Source organism: Pelophylax lessonae (assembly GCF_965119305.1).
Source record: "Pelophylax lessonae genome assembly, chromosome: 6".
Taxonomy (NCBI): domain Eukaryota; kingdom Metazoa; phylum Chordata; class Amphibia; order Anura; family Ranidae; genus Pelophylax; species Pelophylax lessonae.
The window spans coordinates 62,788,282-62,809,835 of NC_138773.1; the positions used below are offsets into that span (position 1 = coordinate 62,788,282).

A 21,554-nucleotide genomic window follows, 5' to 3' on the forward strand; every position below is an offset into this window, starting at 1 on the left:
GTGCTGTTCCGCAGAGCGACTCACGCGTGCGTGCTGCAGCTGAAACTCCACTATGGCCTGCTGCTGCTCGCACAGTCTTTCCAGCATGTGCAAGGTGGAGTTCCACCTTGTGGGCACGTCACATATGAGGCGGTGAGCGGGAAGGCCGAAGTTACGCTGCAGCGCTGCCAGGCGAGCAGCAGCAGGGTGAGAACGCCGAAAGTGCACACAAACGGCCCGCACTTTCTGCAGCAGCTCTGACATATCGGGGTAGTTTTTAAGGAACCTCTGCACCACCAAATTCAGCACATGCGCCAGGCAAGGGATGTGCGTCAAACCGGCTAGGCCCAGAGCTGCTATGAGATTTCGCCCGTTATCACACACCACCAGGCCGGGCTTGAGGCTCGCTGGCAGCAACCACTCATTTGTCTGCTGTTCCATGCTCCTCCACAACTCCTGCGCGGTGTGTGGTTTGTCCCCCAAACAGGCAAGTTGTAAAACTGCCTGCTGTCGTTCACCCCTGGCCGTGCTGAAGTTGGTGGTGAAGGTGTTACGCTGTCCGGATGAGGAGGCGGTAGAGGATGAGGAAGCGGAGTAGGAGGAGTTACGAACAGGAGGCAAACTGAAGCGCCCTGCAATCCTCGGTGGTGGAAGGACATGCGCCAAATTGCTATCCGCCTCAGGCCCATCCGCCACTGCATTTACCCAGTGTGCCGTTAGGGAGATATAACGCCCCTGACCGTGCTTACTGGTCCACGTATCCGTAGTTAGGTGGACCTTGGCACAGATGGCGTTGCGCAGTGCACACCTGATATTTTCCCCCACTTGGTTGTGCAGGGAAGGGATGGCTTGCCTGGAAAAGTAGTGGCGGCTGGGCACGACGTACTGTGGGACAGCCACCGACATAAGGTTTTTAAAACTGTGCGTCTCCACCAGACGGAATGACAGCATTTCAAAGGCCAATAATTTTGAAATGCTGGCATTCAGGGCCAGGGATCGCGGGTGGGTAGGGGGGTACTTCCTCTTCCTCTCAAGTGTTTGGGAGATGGAAAGCTGAACGCTTCCACGGGACATTGTGGAGATGGTTGTTGGTGACCCAGGTGGTGGTGTTGCTGACAGATCGTCTGTTTGCGGGGTGGCAGGTGCCGGTATCACTACAGATGTGGCTGGAGCGGCCGAGACTGCAGCAGAAGAGGAAGCAGGATGAGCCAGAGACGTTTCTTGGTTTTGAAGGTGTGTACTCCACTGCAGCTCGTGCTTTGCACTTAGATGCCTGATCATGCAGGTTGTGCTCAGGTTGAGAAGGTTCATGCCTCGCTTCAAGCTCTGATTGCACAGGGTGCAAACCACTCGTGTCCTGTCATCAGCACATTTTCTAAAGAACTTCCACGCTAGAGAACTCCTTTGAGCTGACTTTGGTGCGCTCGTTCCCTTGCTGCGTTGGGCAGTAGCGGGCGTAGTGTCTAGGGCACGGCCGCTCCGCTTCTGCACCCTGCTCCCTCTTCTGCTGTGCTGGTGGCTCTGTGCGACCACCGCCTCTTCCTCCAAACTACTCAGGTCACCTGCATGACGTTCATTCCATGTGGGGTCGAGGACCTCATCGTCCTCCACATCATCTTCCACCCAGTCTTCACCCCTGCCCTCCTTGTCGGTCTCCACAATGCTGAACGCCGCAGCAGTTGGCACCTGCGTTTCGTCATCATCGGAGACGTGCTGCGATGATCCTTGCATGTACTCATCTTGAGAAATAAGTGGTTGGGCATCGCTGCACTCAATCTCTTCCACTTCTGGGGCAGGGCTAGGTGGATGGCCCTGGGAAACCCTGCTGACAGAGTCCTCAAAAAGAATAAGAGACTGCTGTATGGCTTGGGGCTCAGACTGCTGGCCTGATTTGCAAGGGGGTGAGGTGAAAGACGGTTGGACATTGGCTGCAGGTGCCAACTCTGACCTTTCTGCAGTAGACTGGGTGGGAGACAATGTGAAGGAACTGGAGGCACTGTCAGCAGCAAACCAATCTACTATCGCCTCAACTTGTTCTGGCCTCATCACTTCTAGGGGCGTTTGATGCCCTACCAAATACTGATGCAGGTTCTGTCGCCTACTCACACTTGAGGAAGGTGTTTCACTTGTGCGTGTAGCTGGCACAGATCGACCATGTCCTCTCCTTGCAACAGGAGCTCTACCAGCAGCACCACGACCCAGGCCACGGCCCTTATTTGACAGTCTCCTCATATTTCTGTAATTTAAGATCTTGCCCTAGAAAGGTTTTTATTGAATAGCGGAATAGAAAATATGATCCAAAAAAAGTGTATGTATATCACACGTACACAACCACACTAGGCCCCAATTACTATTGTTTGTACCCCTAAAAGGCTAGATGAGGAGTAGGGGGAGTATGGAACAGGCAGCACCCTCAAACCTTCAGAAGTATGAGATGAACCCCAACAACTTGGAAAGGTGGATCTCTCTCACACGTACCGACACAGACTATCCCGCAATTCAATTGATCCTCAAAGGTTTTTATTGAATAGCGGAATAGAAAATATGATCCAAAAAAAGTGTATGTATATCACACGTACACAACCACACTAGGCCCCAATTACTATTGTTTGTACCCCTAAAAGGCTAGATGAGGAGTAGGGGGAGTATGGAACAGGCAGCACCCTCAAACCTTCAGAAGTATGAGATGAACCCCAACAACTTGGAAAGGTGGATCTCTCTCACACGTACCGACACAGACTATCCCGCAATTCAATTGATCCTCAAAGGTTTTTATTGAATAGCGGAATAGGAAATATGATCAAAAAAAGTGTATGTATCTCGCACGTACACAACCACACTAGGCCCCAATTACTATTGTTTGTACCCCTAAAAGGCTAGATGAGGAGTAGGGGGAGTATGGAACAGGCAGCACCCTCAAACCTTCAGAAGTATGAGATGAACCCCAACAACTTGGAAAGGTGGATCTCTCTCACACGTACCGACACAGACTATCCCGCAATTCAATTGATCCTCAAAGGTTTTTATTGAATAGCGGAATAGGAAATATGATCAAAAAAAGTGTATGTATCTCGCACGTACACAACCACACTAGGCCCCAATTACTATTGTTTGTACCCCTAAAAGGCTAGATGAGGAGTAGGGGGGGTATGGAACAGGCAGCACCCTCAAACCTTCAGAAGTATGAGATGAACCCCAACAACTTGGAAAGGTGGATCTCTCTCACACGTACCAACACAGACTATCCCCCAATTTAACTGATCCCCAAAGGTTTTTGATTAAATAGCGGAATAGAAAATATGATCCAAAAAAAGTGTATGTATATCACACGTACACAACCACACTAGGCCCCAATTACTATTGTTTGTACCCCTAAAAGGCTAGATGAGGAGTAGGGGGAGTATGGAACAGGCAGCACCCTCAAACCTTCAGAAGTATGAGATGAACCCCAACAACTTGGAAAGGTGGATCTCTCTCACACGTACCGACACAGACTATCCCGCAATTCAATTGATCCTCAAAGGTTTTTATTGAATAGCGGAATAGGAAATATGATCAAAAAAAGTGTATGTATCTCGCACGTACACAACCACACTAGGCCCCAATTACTATTGTTTGTACCCCTAAAAGGCTAGATGAGGAGTAGGGGGAGTATGGAACAGGCAGCACCCTCAAACCTTCAGAAGTATGAGATGAACCCCAACAACTTGGAAAGGTGGATCTCTCTCACACGTACCAACACAGACTATCCCCCAATTTAACTGATCCCCAAAGGTTTTTGATTAAATAGCGGAATAGAAAATATGATCCCAAAAAAGTGTATGTATATCACACGTACACAACCACACTAGGCCCCAATTACTATTGTTTGTACCCCTAAAAGGCTAGGAGTAGGGGGAGTATGGAACAGGCAGCACCCTCAAACCTTCAGAAGTATGAGATGAACCCCAACAACTTGGAAAGGTGGATCTCTCTCACACGTACCAACACAGACTATCCCCCAATTTAACTGATCCCCAAAGGTTTTTGATTAAATAGCGGAATAGAAAATATGATCCCAAAAAAGTGTATGTATATCACACGTACACAACCACACTAGGCCCCAATTACTATTGTTTGTACCCCTAAAAGGCTAGGAGTAGGGGGAGTATGGAACAGGCAGCACCCTCAAACCTTCAGAAGTATGAGATGAACCCCAACAACTTGGAAAGGTGGATCTCTCTCACACGTACCAACACAGACTATCCCCCAATTTAACTGATCCCCAAAGGTTTTTGATTAAATAGCGGAATAGAAAATATGATCCCAAAAAAGTGTATGTATATCACACGTACACAACCACACTAGGCCCCAATTACTATTGTTTGTACCCCTAAAAGGCTAGGAGTAGGGGGAGTATGGAACAGGCAGCACCCTCAAACCTTCAGAAGTATGAGATGAACCCCAACAACTTGGAAAGGTGGATCTCTCTCACACGTACCAACACAGACTATCCCCCAATTTAACTGATCCCCAAAGGTTTTTGATTAAATAGCGGAATAGAAAATATGATCCCAAAAAAGTGTATGTATATCACACGTACACAACCACACTAGGCCCCAATTACTATTGTTTGTACCCCTAAAAGGCTAGGAGTAGGGGGAGTATGGAACAGGCAGCACCCTCAAACCTTCAGAAGTATGAGATGAACCCCAACAACTTGGAAAGGTGGATCTCTCTCACACGTACCAACACAGACTATCCCCCAATTTAACTGATCCCCAAAGGTTTTTGATTAAATAGCGGAATAGAAAATATGATCCCAAAAAAGTGTATGTATATCACACGTACACAACCACACTAGGCCCCAATTACTATTGTTTGTACCCCTAAAAGGCTAGATGAGGAGTAGGGGGAGTATGGAACAGGCAGCACCCTCAAACCTTCAGAAGTATGAGATTGTGTTCACTGTACCCCACAAAGATTGAGTTCACTGCACCCCACAATGATTGTGTTCACTGCACCCCACAAAGATTGTGTTCACTGCACCTCACAAAGATTGTGTTCACTGTACCCCCCAAAGATTGTGTTCACTGCACCCCACAAAGATTCTGTTCACTGTACCCCACAAAGATTGTGTTCACTGCACCCCAAAAAGATTGTGTTCACTGCACCCCAAAAAGGATGTTGTTCACTGCACCCCAAAAAGGATGTTGTTCACTCCACCCCAAAAAGATTGTGTTCACTGCACCCCACAAAGATTGTGTTCACTGCACCCCAAAAAGATTGTGTTCACTGCACCCCAAAAATGATTTTGTTCACTGCACCCCAAAAAGGATTTTGTTCACTGCACCCCAAAAAGGATGTTGTTCACTCCACCCCAAAAAGATTGTGTTCACTGCACCCCAAAAAGATTGTGTTCACTGCACCCCACAAAGGATTTTGTTCACTGCACCCCAAAAAGATTGTGTTCACTGCACCCCAAAAAGGATGTTGTTCACTGCACCCCAAAAAGGATTTTGTTCACTGCACCCCAAAAAGATTGTGTTCACTGCACCCCACAAAGGATTTTGTTCACTGCACCCCACAAAGATTGTGTTCACTGCACACCAAAAAGGATTGTGTTCACTGCACCCCAAAAAGATTTTGTTCACTGCACCCCAAAAAGATTGTGTTCACTGCAGCCCAAAAAGATTGTGTTCACTGCAGCCCAAAAAGATTGTGTTCACTGCAGCCCAAAAAGATTGTGTTCACTGCAGCCCAAAAAGATTGTGTTCACTGCAGCTCACACACAGAAAAATGGATGTGGATCACTGACACCTGCCTATCTCCAATCCCACACCACACAGCAATATCGATTGTAGTTTGTAGAACACAGTTTCCCTAAAATTCAGCAGACTCTGTCCCTAACAGGATTGAGAAGAGATCGTAGATCAGGATTGAGTGCAGACCCCACCCCCCACACAGCAATATCGATTGTAGTTTGTAGAAGACACTGACCCTATAATTCAGCAGACTCTATCCCTAAAATGCCTACAACTCGCCCTGCCTAAACACTCCGACCTGTCCCTCAATTCTATCCGGACACAAATGGTTTTTTCCTGCCTATCTTTCCCTAATCAGCAGCCAGCACGTTGATGTGTGCTCTGTCCCTGAATCTAAGCAGCATAATGACGCCGCTGCGGCTGCCTCGAACTTATAAAGACTTGGTCACATGCTTCAGACGGCCAATCACAGCTACTGAGACATTTGCAGGCATGGCTGGGATGGCTTAAGGCACACCAGTTAAACGATTGTTGATTGGCTGTTGAAAGCCCGCCATGAAAAGAGCGCCAAAGCATGCAAAACCCGGAAATAAAACGACCGAACACGGATTTTTACCCGAACATACAGTAAAGTGTCCGTGTCCGTGTTCGGGTACAAAAAATCCAATTATTCGGTACGAACACGAATAATACAGTCCGTGTTCGCTCAACACTATTCATAACCGTTTTTAATTGACAGTGCATAATGTTTATGAAATTTCTTGTCCGATTTTTTTTTTTTTTTGGGACATTTGTTCCTAGACTTCCGGGTCGTCAGCAACTTCAGATCATGCGCGGTCTTTCGTATCCGATTTTTCACTGACATACTGCATACACATTAAACTGAAATTGGACGTCTGGGGACGGACGATAAAAATTTTGATGTTTGTCCCTCCGTTTTTTTTCGCTGAAAATGTCGGCATCGGCTGCTGAAAGTTGTGTACACACTAGCCGAAAATTGTACGATTTTACCTCGGACGGGAATTTTAGGCAGATTTTCTACTAGTGTGTACCCCACTTTAGGCTGGGTTCACACTTAAATCAGATGCGACTCACAGCAGGGGTCCGGTGTGTCCCTGTTCTCCGTTTCAGTGATGAATCAGGCAGCAATTTTTGACTGAATTCAGACCTGAAACTGAGTCAAAGACGCACAGGATCCCTTGTGCAATCCACTCCGCAGCTGATACGGAGATATCTGAACTGGCTCCATTCAGAGCCATACATACTCTCATACACATGTGAGGTATCGCCTATGGAGCTTTTTAAGTACTTTGTCGCCATTCCACAAGTGTGCACAATTTTAAAGAATGACATGTTGGGTATCTCTTTACTCGGCCTAACATCATCTTTCACAGTATGTAAAAAATGAGGCTAACTTTACTCTTTTGTTTTTTTTAATTCATGAAAATGTCTTTTTTCCCAAAAAATTGCATTTGAAAGACCGCTGCGCAAATACTGCGTGACATAAAATATTGCATCGATCAACACTTTATTCTCTAGGGTCTCTGCTAAAAAATATAATATTTGGGAGTTCTAAGTAATTTTCTAGCACAAAATACTGATTTTATCTTGTAAGCAACATGTGTCAGAAAAAGGCTTAGGCTCCAAGGGGTTAAAGAATACTGTTTTTTAATCTAATAGAATCACACAATAAAGCATCCAATGTTCTGGGGCCATGCACGACCCATTCATCAAGGCATGTGTGAGTGGCCAATCAGCAGGCCCAAACACTGTCATGTGGGGGCTTGCCATTATGTCATCACCCTGTCTAAGCTTTGAAACCAGTTAACACCAGAGCTTAGACAGGCAGCAAGGTGGCATGGATAAATATGTATATATGTACAGACACTATTACTTCCTAAGGAATGGGCAAAGCAATAGCGTCTTTTTCATGTGATAACAGAAACCAAGGACAAGCTAACCCTGATATTTGCTGCCCTAGGACCAGGCCATGATTGCAGCCTAAAGCCTCGTACACACACACCGATTGTTGGCCATAAATTTTCGGCCAACGTCCGATCGGCCGATTGTCGGCTTGTTAGTATGATGCTTCCAACAACCGACTGCGACTTTTCGGCCGAACAAAATTTGGTGTGCATGCTATAAAATTTTTGTTGGCCATCAGCAGAACGGCCGATTGTTCCTCAGTCAGTACAGATTTCGGCAGACAAAAATGTGATGATCAAGACTGGGCATGCTCAGAGAAGAAAAAACACACGAAAAGTAGACCAGAACATGACATCACTTCTGCAGTTGGTTGTTGTTGGCCGACAAAATTCGTGTGCAGTCTAGAGCACATTTCAACCAACACAACAACACTGGACAAAAGACGGCCGGCCAACAATTGGTGCGTGTGTACGAGGCTTTAGACGTATTTTTGTACGATATGAAATTTTCTGCAGTTCAAAAACATTGGCTATAAATATTCACAGGGCCTTTGGAAAATGCAAGCAGTAGAGCTCCTCACGTACTTATAGAAACCAGTGTGGATTGGTTTTAATCTTCTCCTGGGCTTACATCAGCCACAAATACCAACTGTGGCAACTTGATAATCCCCATAAAACAGGACCGAGTGGGTACACCCGATATTGCAATGTGGCTTTTTACACAATGGGAAAAATAACTTATTACCCACTTCTAGATTTCTCCATCTCTCCTGCCAAGTTATGCCTTCCTTCTGGTAATTGCTGTAATCACTTTGAATCACCGTTAACCGCTTCACCACCAATGGGGGGCTGTGCATTGGGAAGTACAGTCTGCCTGTCCACCTAAGAAGCAGGTTAATGGGTAGTTGCTCCTTTTCTACATCATAGAACTTTGTCACTGCCAGCAACTACCTGTCCACATCTTCAACGTGTCTACCCCATGAATGAATCATCCTCACTTTTTCACTGTGTGTCTTTCCATGAAATCTCCACTTTTGATGCATTGTGCACTTGATATTTATTTTACAGGCTACAGCAGTACTGCATTCTCGGGGTGTTTCAACAGTACTTCTATGGCGAGGAGAAGGCAATAGAATAATGATAGAACTCTAGCAGGACTGTGGAATAATCAGTTTTGTCAATAGTATTGTTTTCCTGTTTTGTTCCATTTTGCTTGTATGGGCTTCTACACTGTTGTGCTCAAAAAAAGTTAACATTTTGCTTTGGGCCAGTGGACTGTGCCCAGGTAGCCTCAGTATGAGTGCAGGAAACCAAATGAGATATTCATTTTTTTTATTTCTTTTATTGGTTTTAGCAATGAGGTAACACTAATATGCATACTACGCAGGGGCAATATCAACAGAAATAACATTTACAAATGACAAGAATGTAACCAGCAAGTAACCTAAACATCCTGTATCTTCCGAAATCAAACATCCTGGCATTTTACCCCAGAATGAAAGAGCAATGGAATAGGGCACATCGATTCAGGGAACAACCAGTCAGGATGAACAAATGGAGGTAGAAGACAAGGACCTGAGGGAGATAGATGATAAACCAGGGAGGAGGAAGAAGAGGAGAGGAGTGTGGGGCAGGGTCCCCACAGGCTCTGGTCACAGATCAGAACAAAATAGAGATCAGACCTGAGGCATTCAGAGTTGGTAAGGCATAGAAAAGCCATGCTTCCCATGTTTAAAGGAATTCGGGTTGGGAGAATGTTGGCCATTTTTTCATTGATCAGGATATAAAATCATTTTTTTTTTTTTTTTTTTTAATTAGACATTTAATTGTCCCGCATTGCAATGTCAATGTTGGCTTTAGTGTAGGTATATGCTGTCATTCTGATGTTGCCCAGATTATGACTATATCTGGATACACAATGGGACATGGAGTCTGCCAGCAGCTACTTCTGGGTTTCACTGTATCCTACAAGCCACATTTGTTATGGTGTATAGTTGCCATACACAGTGCAAAGTATTTGAATAAAACATGTTACTACTGAAATGATTTGTGCTGATTTGCAATGGCTTAGCAAAGCATCCCTTTGTACAAATCTACACCCCAGAGACTCATAGGGGTGGATTAACTAAAGGAAAATAGACTGCAGTTTGCAAGTGCAGTTGTACTGATTTGTGGTAAACTGATTTCCACCATTCAATCATATGCAAGCAAAATGTTTTTTTTCCTTGCACTCGATTGGGTATTCTTTACAAAGTGAAGCTTTACCACATTTACTAAACTCTAGGGAAAATTGGTGTAACTGCATTTGTAGAGCGCACAGTTTATTTGCCTTTAGTAATTCCACACCATAGGGTTCTGTAAAACATTAACACAAATATGGGGTTGCTCTGGGTTCTTTTCCTTAAAGATATATTCAGTAAAACTCTAAACAGGCAGCGGACTTGCAAATACATGCAGTACATATTCTTGACCAGCAGTAAATTCATTTTAAGACAAGCCTTCACGTGCAGCTGCAGACACTGTGGAGTAATTAATTCTCAAAGTTTGTGGCAGAAGCTTCTTAGTTTTGGTTTACTTTCTCTCCATAGCTCTGCTCCCCCTTCTAGCAGTGTGTTGGCAAGTACATACAAAACAGGTGCACAGGAACAGGGAGCAGAGTTTTAAGACCAGTTGTAAATAATTTCAGTGCTTCTGCTGGACATGTTGAGGATGAAGTGCCCCACAGTGCCTTCAGCTAAAGGTCAGTAATGGCTTGTTTTATTTGATAGCTTATTTACAGCTCATTAGGAATATCTCAGTATCTGAATTATCCAAAGCCTAACCACAGTTCTACTTTCAGGATGAAAGTAAATAACTTGTTCGAATGCATATACTTAACAAACGGTAACTGCTTCTCATTGATCAGCAGGAGCCTCTCCTCTTAGAACCACCACCATTTACCTGTCCTAGTTTTGCTGCTGAACAGCTTCAATGCTACCACCGATTTCCTCAGTGTGGTGCATCCATCCATTACTGTTACAGAGTTACAGAGGATCATTCAGTCATTTGTAAAGAATTTGACATATTCAATTGTAGCTCTATAGCGGCACAACATATGCTTGCCAAAAAAAGGGCTTCTTTGTATTTTTGGGGGAAATTAATGAAAATGTAGCCTTGTCTCTAGGTCAGTCCAAGCTAGAGGTGGATGGTTGATTCAGAACTTTTTTTTCCTATTCACAAGAGAGCCTATTTGTTTTGTGCAGACAGTAGCTGGATCAGATGCAAGTCAGCGTAGAAAACAGTCTGTCACATGTACAGATGGTGTAGCCCTCTTAATTTCAGCATACAGCTGATAGAATTTATAAGAAAATCACAATAGGGAGGGAGAGAAGGCAGGGCTAATATGTAATTTGTAGTATGTCTGGGTTTTTTCATTAGGACATTACTTTTGGGAATATGTTTTTGTTTTTACAAACTTTTCTGAAGATATTTTGTATTTGTAAGGGACCTTCTGCAGAGGCTGGTAGCCCAGGCCATCACAGCTTCTTCAAGTAAACCACTCACCTCTCCACAGCTGAAGCCAAAATGTTTTACTTTTTTCTATCATTAGCCAGCCTGTAAGTTGTCTTACAAGCCGGTGGCATCACTGATGCACAAGTCAAGTTTTTGCTCTGTATACTTGGTATAGCTCAAGACATCCTTGGCACAGGCCTGGGGTCTGGATATCAGGTTGGTGGGGCTTTATCCAAAGATAGGAGATGGTAGCTCATGCCATGAGAGATCAGAGCAGCCATATGCTATAAATGTGGCTTTATAAAGAATGTAAGAGGTTAGATGAGGACAGGCAACATGGGCTTTATAATCTGTGGAAGTTTTAAGATAGGACGGTGTAAGGGGTACAGGAATGGTAAGTCAGCCAGGGTAAAGGTGGGTAAAAAAAGAACCAAAAGATTCCTGGATAGGAGAAAACATCAGACATTGACATCAGAGCCGATGACACAGGTGTGTATTCGCTAGAAGAACAGGTCAGGTTGGTAACGAATACAAGTTAGCAGCCAGTGAATCAGTGTAAGGAACAAGCCAGGTGAAACCAACAAATATATAAAAAAGAGCTGTGATACAAGATCACATACAGTTGCCACACTTTAAGACCATCCAGAAGTTGTTGAAGGTAATCTGATGTATTTCAAATGAAAATACACAAGTGCATACTTCAACAGATTGTGCATGTCTACTTGAGCATTGGCATGCGCGTGTATATCTGGTACACTTGAACCTGCACATGTTTGGCCAAAATATACAGCCTTTGCAAGGTCATTTTTTTAAAGAGATTGTAAAGGTAAAAAATGTTGTATATAAAAAAAAGAAACTCTATACTTACCTGCTCTGTGCAATGGGTCTCGAGTCCCCCAACGGCGCTCTTGCCCCACCTCTCTGTCCAGTGCCCCCGTGGGAAGTCACTTCCGATGGGGGCACTACTGCATGCTCGCTCCCGAGCCCCGCTTTTGCGTCCATTGAGACAGACAGAAGGACTTAACCCCCGCTCCCTCGTCACTGGCTTTGATTGGCAGCACAGGGAGCCAGTGATCTACTAATACCCCAACAAAGCCAGCGAGACCCGGAAGTGAGGGGAGAGAAGAGCTGCAGATGTGCACAGCGCTGGATCGAATGAAAGCTTAGGTAAGTAAAAAAGGATGTAAAGGAGGGATGCTGATGCTTAGCATTTTTTACCTTAATGCAAGGAATGCATTAAGGTAAAAAATGTTTAGGCTTTAGAACCACTTTAATGCAAAAAGGAAGCAATCTCCTTATCTAGTTTGCACTCTATAACCAGTTACATTCAAAGTGGTTTCTTGGCTATCATTGGGGGAAATATTTTTAAAAAGGTAAAATATGGTTACAACTCCCTTGAAGGGAGTTAAAAAAGAATGCCATGCCCTAAAGATGCTGGTGGAGAACTAACGCGTTAGGTCATAGATTGACATTATTTAAGCCATTGTTGTGCTGAACCTCTACTTGACTTAGTTTTACTGGGGATAAGGTCTACAACCAAGACTAAGGACTAAACGCGTAGGCTGTCTTTACAGCGTTGTACATGTCTTGTCAATAAAGGAATACTATTTTTTGGATGGGATCCTAAATGCTGACCATCCCTTTCCTTATTAAGGTCTACGGGTTGCCTGAGTGATTTTGCCAGGCTGTTTCAGTGGTGCCACAGTTCAGTAGTGAATTCATAGTTGATTTAGGACAAGGAAATCAAACCTATTCTCCTAATCTGTTTAATACAAACTTATTTTTGCTCCCATGCCAGGTGGTGATCGAAGCAGCATGGGCAGTACAGGAAGCGGCGCCAGTGGTCGAAGTTCTGGGAGTGGTCAGAGTGCTAACAGTGCCCACGCTATACCCGCTAGTGCAGAGGGGGTCAAGGTATATAAAGTAGGACAATGCCCTCCTATTTAAATATTAAATCAGTGGTCTCTGGGTTAGACTAGCAAAGGGGCTCTAGGCAGATCTTCTAACAGTGGTCCAGTAAACACTGAAGTGAGAATTGTTTGAATAATAATAATATATTGTTGGGGATTAAGGGAATAGCAAATTAGTTAAAATGGTGGAGCACAGCTTTTTGTGCATAAATCCCAAAAGTGGTTACATACTTATAAAAATTAATTTTTAACTTTTAGGTTTCAAACCTAAAGAGTCTGGGGTTCAGTTATAAATACCAGTCAAACAAAAGAGGGGTTGACTACACTAGCTAATCAGATTTCCGCTACCAATTTTCTATTTCAATTAGGCAAATATCTTATTTCCTTTGCATTGTTTCTTATAACGTGGACATACAGCCATTTCAGATTTTTAGTAATAGACGGATTGGTCTGATATCAGTGGAGGCCAGTAAATAGGGTAGCTTAGAATATTTAAAAATATAAATTTCACTCTTACCCAATGGAGGCAGCCTTACTGTCTGCTAGGCCAATGTGAGGTGCTTTGTTTACTAGAATATAAGTGCAGTGTGCCATAAGGATTTTACCAGTTTCTAATGAATTTCTAAGCTGTATCCTCTAAAGGTTTGGCCAGGGCACATAATGGCTGCCTTCGCTGTGTATGAGTGACAGTCAAGGCTTAGTGTTTACTGCATATAGTTATTTTTTAAATTATCGGTAAATTAAATCTGCGTTTAATCTTAAACTGTCAGTTAGGTCATTAGGAATTATGAGTTTGCCGGGTCAAATAATCTCCTAGTGATCTGACTAGCTGCCTATTGATTAAATGCAAAAAATGCCTACCAGTAAAAAAGTTATTGAGATTCTGCTTAAAGTATAACTTCACTTTTGTTAAGGAAAATGTCCTTTATTTACACTGCAATACTCTTAGTAACCCTCTTTACAGACTTCATTTCCTGTTTCCTAATTGGGAGTGTCTGTCCTCTGTAATCACGTGATCAGTCACAGTGTTGTAATAAAAAAAAAAAACTGTAGGGAAGAGCCAATCACAACAGTGGGGAATTACATTTCTGGGGAACATGTATGGGGTGTCCATTTATAATAAGGCCTCGTGCACATTTCTGCTATTACACTCAAGATTTTGTGAGTTTGGGCATTTTTTCTTCCCTTACTCCCCTCTGTTATCCTAGGTGTCCATGCACACATGGACATTATTAGCAGTTTATCAGCAGAGGAGTTTATAGGCTGTTTTCTGAACGCCCTAAAATCGCATTGAGGACAGGGAATTCTGGCCACAAAAAACGCTAAACTCTGTTTTACGCACATAAACACTCACATTCGCTCATAAACTCTAGAAACATTTAGCACTTCAGTGATTATTTCAATGGCCAGAATAAATTAAAGTTCCAGTAAATTAAATAATTAGACACTCAAACTTCAAACTCTGGTAAACTCACCTAAACTGTTTTGAAAAAATGCAACTTAGGTGAGTTTATAATGCTGAATTTCTCCTGTCGGGATAAACAGAGGGTTTACAAGAAACCAGTGTGCATGAGGCAACATTTGTTGCACAAATACCAGCAAACTTTATACAAGCTGAATTAAATGTCACCATATGTTTTCAAATCTATTAAAGCGGAGTTTCGGCCAAATTTATTTATTTTTTTTAGCTAAAAATATCCCTAGAATAGTCAGGGCTAGTGCATTTAAATAAAGATATTCTGTAAACTGTCCCCTGTTTTGTGTACATGCAGCTTGAATTACTTACTTTGTGAAGTTCTTATACAGCGCGGCCATCTGCGGTGTGGGCAGCTGAAGCTGCAGTGTCCCATTTCCTGGAATTCGCGAGTCCCAGAATGCTATACCCTCGTCACTTCCAGTGCAGGCAAATCATCTCACAGCTGGTTCCGGGTCATTGCGCATGCCCAGAAGCTGTTCTCGATCCATTGGCAGATAATGACGTGCCTGCACCGAAAGTGACGAGGGACACTGGTGATGCCCATTGACTCCTGTGATTGATGATACTCATCTCCCAGGAGTCAATGCAAAGCAGGAAATTACGTAGACGGCCGCGGTGCAATGAGAAGTGAAGTTACTTTTCATTAAAAATAAGGTAAAGGAACCTAAAAAAAATAAATAAATAGCCAAATTGTATTAGCATGTGATAAAGTTATGCATGATGTGAAGTTTAAAATGTGGCCGCAACTCCGCTTTAATTTCTGTATCATAGGCTCCACCTTGGCCACCTCCTGATGCAGTAAAGTTTCTACCTCAGTGAGATGATATATTGCAATTTGGCCACTAGATTATACAGGATGTAATCTATTTGAGAACATATAGTAAAATTTCATTCAGTTTGTACAAATGTTTCCGGCATTTGTTCAATGAGTGTTTTATATTCTGTATTAGGACGCATGGCGTACACAATACCTCTTGGTTACTAAGAAGTGGTAGTTGTTTATTTGGGTTTTTTTATTAGCTTTAGAAAATCAAAGCTGGCTTTGGGTATATTTTATCAATTAGCACATCGCTAAAATTATAAAAAATGTATACCCTTAAAATAAAACAACAAGCAATACAAATAAATTCAGATACAAACTCTACACAACAATTGCAAAATCAACCCAATAAGGTGAAAAGTAAATAAATAAGTCCATCAAAAGTCACAGTAGGAATTGAAAAAAGGAAGCAACTCCAAGCCATAAAAGTGACCCCATAGTGATCTTCTGTGCAGAAATATTTATCCAAGAGGCACCAATGGTGAGTATCAGAGGCTGCTCACCAGAAGGTATTGACCCTGTAAAATTGAGCGGTCAAACAGTGCCTTTCAAATTGAAGCCTTCTTTAATGGATGCACAGAATGATGTTTTGGCACACTCGCATTCAATTTTCAAATGGCGGTTTTCTCAAGGTCTTAACCACTTAAGCCCTGGAAGATTTTACCCCCTTCCTGACCAGGGGTTTTTTTTGAGATTTTTTACTGCGTGACTTTTACAGACAATTGCGCGGTCCTGCGACGCTGTACCCAAATGAATTTGACGTCCTTTTTTCCCACAAACAGAGCTTTCTTTTGGTGGTATTTGATCACCTGTGTGATTTTTTGATCATGTACTATAAACAAAAAAAGAGCGTAATATTTGCAAAAATAACAATATTTTTCACTTTTTTTTATATGAAATTCCCCCCCCCCCCCCAAAAAAAAATGTAAAAATCAAAATTTTTTAACATTTTCGGCCAAATTGTTTTATGCTACATATGTTTGGTAAAAAAAATCGCAAAAAGCGTATTTATTGATTGGTTTGCGCAAAAGTTATCGCGTTTACTAACAAAGGGAAAGATTTTTGTCATTTTTGATGTTTTTTTTTAACAAGTAATGGCGGCGATCTGCGATTTTTTTTTTGCGGTACTGCGACATTGCGGCTGACAGATCGGACCCTTGACTGACATTTTTGACACTTTTGGGGGTACCAGTGACATTACTGCAGTAATCAGTGCTATATATATGCACTGTTACTGCAAAAATGACACTGGCAGGGAAGGGGTTAACTGTATTGGACAGGGAGGGGTTAAGTGTGTCCTAGGGGCGTGATTCTAACTGTAGTGGGACATGGCTACTAGTGTAAAAACAGAGATCAACGGTTCTACATAGTAGAACCGTCTGATCTCCATTTTTACACAGGGGAGAATGACAGGCGGCTTGTTTACATAAGCCGCTCTGCCTTTCTCCCGGTGTACCGACGATCGGCGAGTGAACGGCCGCACTCCTCCCTGAACGAGCCTCAGCGGGCGCGCGCCTCAGCGGGCGCGTGCTTGCCCGCTATTGGCTCCAATCCCAGTGACAGGCGAGTGACGTAGATCTACGTCACTCTGCCTGGCCGGGGCTGACTGCCGCAGTAAATATACTGTGCGCAGTCGGCAACCGGTTAAATAAATGCACTGTTCATAAAAAAATTTAAAATAGCTTTATAGCATGGGTGTCCAACCTTTTGGCCTCTCTGGGCCACATTGAGTGTAGAGAAATTTTCTCAGGCCGCATATAAAATATATACTATAGTTAAGGTATGTAATAAAATGCACCCGCACTAATTTAAAAAGCCTGGATCCGACAAACCATTCCATGGCATGTCTCGCACCACGTGGGCTCCGTCTTACTCATTTCGCCATAAAATTATGTCTTCAGGGGGTATTCTTTAAGAACATTAAATGATTGAATAGCTTGTGTAGAATTTATATAATACAATTTTTTTTTTAACAAAAGTGGAGTTGCCCTCTAATATGTAGAATTCTTTCAGGGTTACACAATAGATATATGGGGGGGGGGGGGTGGATTTAGGAAGCTGCACTGTCTTTTAACATGAACATCACGTTTCCATATTTCTTCATCTCACATTTTTCCTCTTACATGCTTTTTGGTTCTCTTCTCCCGTTCGTTCCATTTCAGCTGCTCGCCACTGTTTTATCCCAGAAGGCATTGGGGCAGGAGCCTGGAGATGCCAGTGAGGGCCACACAGGTGCGTGGAGATCAAAAATCCAATTTAAGCAGGATTTTCATGAAAATAAACACATTGCCATGATGCTGAGTATTCCACCAATGCCCCCCATTTTTATCATATTTGTAAACCTGATCATTATAATTTGAACATGCTAATGTCATGTCGTTTTTTATTCTATCAGATTTCATTCAAATGATAGCTGGTTTTCTTGCCATCAAGGTCTTTTTCAGGTATTACCTGTTATGGGGTGACAACGCTCTGTCCTTGGCTCCTAATTGTTCCCCTGCATTGTTACCCTGTCGCAATTCTGATGAAGACCACCTGTGGCTGTTGCAGCGCACATTACACATGCATGTTTCACTGTTATCACAATCAGGAAACCTGCCCTGAGAGATGCCATGCAGCCATCTCAAGGAGTGCATGTATGCAGGAAGTGGCTGTAAAGAGAGGTTAGCAGCACTAATATGCAACAATGGATAAAAAAGGTGAAAACTATTTTCTTATTGTTTCGTAATGCTTTGGCAAACTAAATATTCTCTTTTTAGTTCCTGACCATGCACTCTGCAAATGTACATTTAATAAACCATTGTTTGTACAGGAAGCAGATGCTGTGCCAATACTTGTATAAAATTCATGTTCTCGTGATTGGACATTGGGACCCATTTCATCAGCCGTTGTCAAATGGTCAAGTTGGTGGTTATACTCCGTACTTCAGCTTGAAGGCATTTGTTTATTTTCATGATCGGAATGGTATACATTGCTGCCTACATTTAGCTAACATGCAATTTAGCAGTTGGTATATGTACTGGAATAACTCTTTACCACAATTAACAATTTATAAGCATGCAATTAACCCTTTAACTACATTAACATTGGTTTGGGTTAAGCAATTTAGATGAGTTTGTATTTTTACTAGGATGGACCTAAACTGATAATAACCCTCCCGCTTTACTAACTTAGTAACTTAGAAGTATGTTCTTGGTAACACTCACCCTTTCTCCCACATCCTCTGCTCCCTTGTATTCCCGGTGTTCTGCTGTCTTCATGTTTTTTTTTTTTCTCCTTGCCGTTGTGCAGGGTTGTTTGTTGTATTGGACCTTTTTTTTATGTTGTGTCTTCTCTTTAATATAGGTTTCTGTATTGTCCTGTGTGCACCCCCACCTTCAACCCGATGTTATCTTGTTCTGCCTGTTCTATTCTGTATTTTTCCTTTGTTTGTCTTGCTTTTTTTTATAATTCCTATATGTTGCCTTAGGCTCACCATGCATACAATTTGATCTTACAATCTCAGTACAGTCAAGGTTAGATCTACCAAAACTATGTAATATGAGGACCTACCTAATCTATCCACTCAACTTATATCCAAGTAGACAGGCTCTTGTACTACATTCTTGTTGGTAGATTCAAAGGAGATTATACAATCAGATCATATTGTGTATGGTGAGCTTTACAGTTTTCCATTGATGTCTATATTCTTAATAATATGATGCAATGAGCAAAGAGGTTTTGTGACCCACCTATCAGTCATAAAGTTATAGTAGTATGACTGCAGTGCTTAGAGGAACCTAAACACAGAGATTTGGCCCGCTGGCCCTGTGTTTGACATATGTGGTGTACGGAGACCCTTAAGCTGGCCATAGATGGTTCCAATCTTGACCAGTTAATTATGGACCAGGTGAAGTTCGAACCATATATGGGCAGGCAGAATGCACCCAAGTCGATCCATCAAGGCTATAGCTACTGGCAATAATCATTGCGTTAGCCTGACAGGGACGGCTCCCCGTTACCCCCCCCCCCCGCTGGGAGAACTCAATAGCTGGGGTCACTAGTGATGGGGATTCCCCCATCACTAGTGACTGCATTGATAGGGGTATCAAGACCAAGCGATTTTCTTTCTGTCAACCTGTGGTTGTACTCGTATATATCCGTTTATATCCGCCTACCCATAGACTTGCATGGAGCTTTTGATTAGGTCTGCCTGAAAAACTGATAGATAGACCTGATTGGAAAGCCTGAGTGAAAATGCCCTACATATTTATGTTGTTTTGGATGTCTTGTCACAATGGTTAATCAGTATTGTAGTTTATAATCTCGTTATCACTAACACTTTATAATGTAAATATTTGTTAATTTTATTCTTTCTCAAGAGACTTCAGTACTTCATTTTGAAAAGATTTCTCTTTGTAGATTAAGTTTCCCCTGTGACCTTTCTATGGATTTTATTGCCATGCCTTTGCTGGGATTAGAGATAAACCACAAACCAGGATGTGTTTCAGGATTGAAGTAGGTGATATATGGCTTAAAATATATCTTAATGTATTCTGTTTAATGCATAAAGGACCTCCACGACCCCAGAGCGTAGCGAGCTGTCCCTATATTGAACAGACCTACGGAGACCACCTGAAGAAGATGGAGCCTATGACTGAAGGAAAGGTAGCCAAGACTAATCACTATGGTTATTTATAACGCTAAATATTTGTAGAATGTTTTATTTCTGTGAAATATATATCCATGAAAAACGTCAAAGCTTTCAAAAAGTGAAAGGGGGGGGGGGGGGCATTGCTTCTTAACTCCTGGTCATACTTTCTATCATTTCAGAGATGTAAATAGTACTGACAAGGCTTGACATATCAAAATATCACATATTTTCCAGCATCTGCCGTTAACACCAAGAATAAGTACTAAACAGGTTTTGGCAGCTTAACATAGACTCAGATCCTGCTGACTTCCTAGGGATCTCTGTGCCCCTTTTTTCCTAGGACAAAAGGGGAGCCCCAACTCTCCCCAACTGTTCTAAACTGTATAACATTTTTAAACCTAAATTTTAAATAAAGAGATTATTCTCCTGCTCTACAAGACTCTGGTCCAGCCGCATCTAGAGTATGCTGTCCAGTTCTGGGCACCGGTCCTCAGGAAGGATGTGCTGGAACTGGAGAGAGTCCAGAGAAGGGCAACAAAAATAATTAGGGGAATGGAGGACATCAGCTATGAGGAAAGGCTACAAGCACTGAACCTATTCTCTCTGGAGAAGAGACGATTGAGGGGGGATATGATATCAATGTACAAATACTGTACTGGCAACCCTAGCATAAGGAACAAACTATTCAGAGAAAGGAGATACAATAAGACACGTGGCTACTCACTAAAACTAGAGGAAAAGCGGTTTAACCTTAAAGTGCGTAAGGGGTTCTTCACTGTAAGAGCGGTAAGGATGTGGAATTCTCTTCCACAAGCAGTGGTATCAGCAGGGAGCATTGATAGTTTCAAAAAACTATTAGATGGGCACCTTAAAGACAGCAAACACACACACACATCATAGGTTGAACTGGATGGACGGATGTCTTTTTTCAACCTCACTAACTATGTAACTATGTAAACCTATATTGCCCCTAGCAGTTATTGCAGTACCAAAATTCCATAGTTTTTTTCTAAAGAATGCATCCTTTTCTATATTTTTGTTATAACTTAAGAGTACTGTACTGTATATCTAAAGTCAACAGTTTTTTAGTTTGGATAGTGGAAGGGAGTGGGGAAGTGTTAAATGGAAAGGTGGCCAAACAGTCGAAAAGTGCCTTCTTTGATAAGAGGATTATTTTTTGTTGCATTTCAGGGCATTCTGTATCCCCTTCATCAGGGTCTTAAATTTCACATGAACTAGTATTTTTTATTTTATTTTTTGTCATTTTTTTGTCTTGCGACACTGTGAGATCTGTTTTTTAATACATTTGTGTGCAAATTTCTCGGCCTTCACACAGCAGATGGGAATAATCCCCGTAATGTGTCTAAAATGTTTATGTGTTATGATCGTCAACTCCATCTAGTGTCCATAATGTAGTATTTTTCTACAATTCCTCAATTGGGAAAATACAACATTATGTCTACTAGATGGAGCTGGCAATAATAGGAAATAAACAGCATTCAGATACTGGTAATAAGTAAATAAAAAGCACCTTCATAAAAAAAAAAGCACATAGACATTCACCCTAAAAGTCA

General features: G+C 42.4%; 1 protein-coding gene across 6 annotated transcripts in view; it reads left to right on the forward strand.

Annotated features, from left to right (window-relative positions):
- Positions 1–21,554, forward strand: part of CASKIN1 (CASK interacting protein 1) — a 404,302-nt gene that overhangs the window by 356,214 nt on the left and 26,534 nt on the right. For 4 of the 6 annotated variants that reach the window (XM_082261261.1, XM_082261260.1, XM_082261262.1 and 1 more), the window contains 3 exons: positions 12,939–13,054; positions 17,510–17,579; positions 19,900–19,994. In XM_082261261.1, coding sequence (XP_082117387.1) covers positions 12,939–13,054; positions 17,510–17,579; positions 19,900–19,994 — 281 coding nt within the window. The remainder of the gene's footprint in view (positions 1–12,938; positions 13,055–17,509; positions 17,580–19,899; positions 19,995–21,554) is intronic. The other 2 variants (XM_082261263.1, XM_082261265.1) reach the window with 1 other exon arrangement.